General features: G+C 44.5%; 1 protein-coding gene across 1 annotated transcript; it reads left to right on the forward strand.

Annotated features, from left to right (window-relative positions):
* Positions 1-3: 3 nt before the first annotated feature.
* LOC106322215 (MHC class II regulatory factor RFX1-like) lies at positions 4-556 on the forward strand (the record flags this gene model as incomplete). Its single annotated transcript, XM_013760343.1, has 2 exons — positions 4-198; positions 283-556. Coding segments are annotated over 2 exons (462 nt in total), but the record flags the coding sequence as incomplete, so codon positions are not given.
* Between the last annotated feature and the right edge of the window lie 6 nt (positions 557-562).

Consider the following 562-nt stretch of genomic DNA (forward strand, 5'->3'; position numbering starts at 1 on the left):
TTGCGTGAGCAGATTCGAAAGAAAGAGTATTACGACAGTGGCAACACTCCTCCACGAGGAGGGGGAAGAGGAGGAGGAGGAGGGTCAGGCGGTGGAAACGGAGGATCTCAAGGCTCATCAGGAGAAGGCGGTGGTGTTCCTGGTTTAGCACATGAAACACTGCAAGTGGTTTTAGCAACCATAGGCTTCATCTTTCTGGTAAATGACAAACATCTCCAGTTAATCTTTGTCTTATATTATCTTCTTAACCTTTTATCATTGTTTCTTCTTGTTTTTTTTTAGTACATCTACCTCATCAACGGGGAGGAGTTGTTCCGTCTTGCGAGAGATTACTTTAGGTATCTTACTGGACGACCCAAGAGTGGTAGGTTGACCAGAGTTATGGACAGTTGGGGTAGATTATTGGAGCGTATGTCGCCGAGGCATAAAGTGTATGACGAGTACTTACTGGAGAAACCGATCATCAAGACGCCTAGCTGGTATGAGAGCCCTGAGAAATACACACGTGTCGTGAAGTCTTACGCTGATGCAAATGAAGATGATGAATAGCTTCTTTTTTTTT

The sequence above is a fragment of the Brassica oleracea genome, unplaced genomic scaffold (genome assembly GCF_000695525.1).
Source record: "Brassica oleracea var. oleracea cultivar TO1000 unplaced genomic scaffold, BOL UnpScaffold10162, whole genome shotgun sequence".
NCBI classification, from domain to species: Eukaryota; Viridiplantae; Streptophyta; class Magnoliopsida; order Brassicales; family Brassicaceae; genus Brassica; species Brassica oleracea.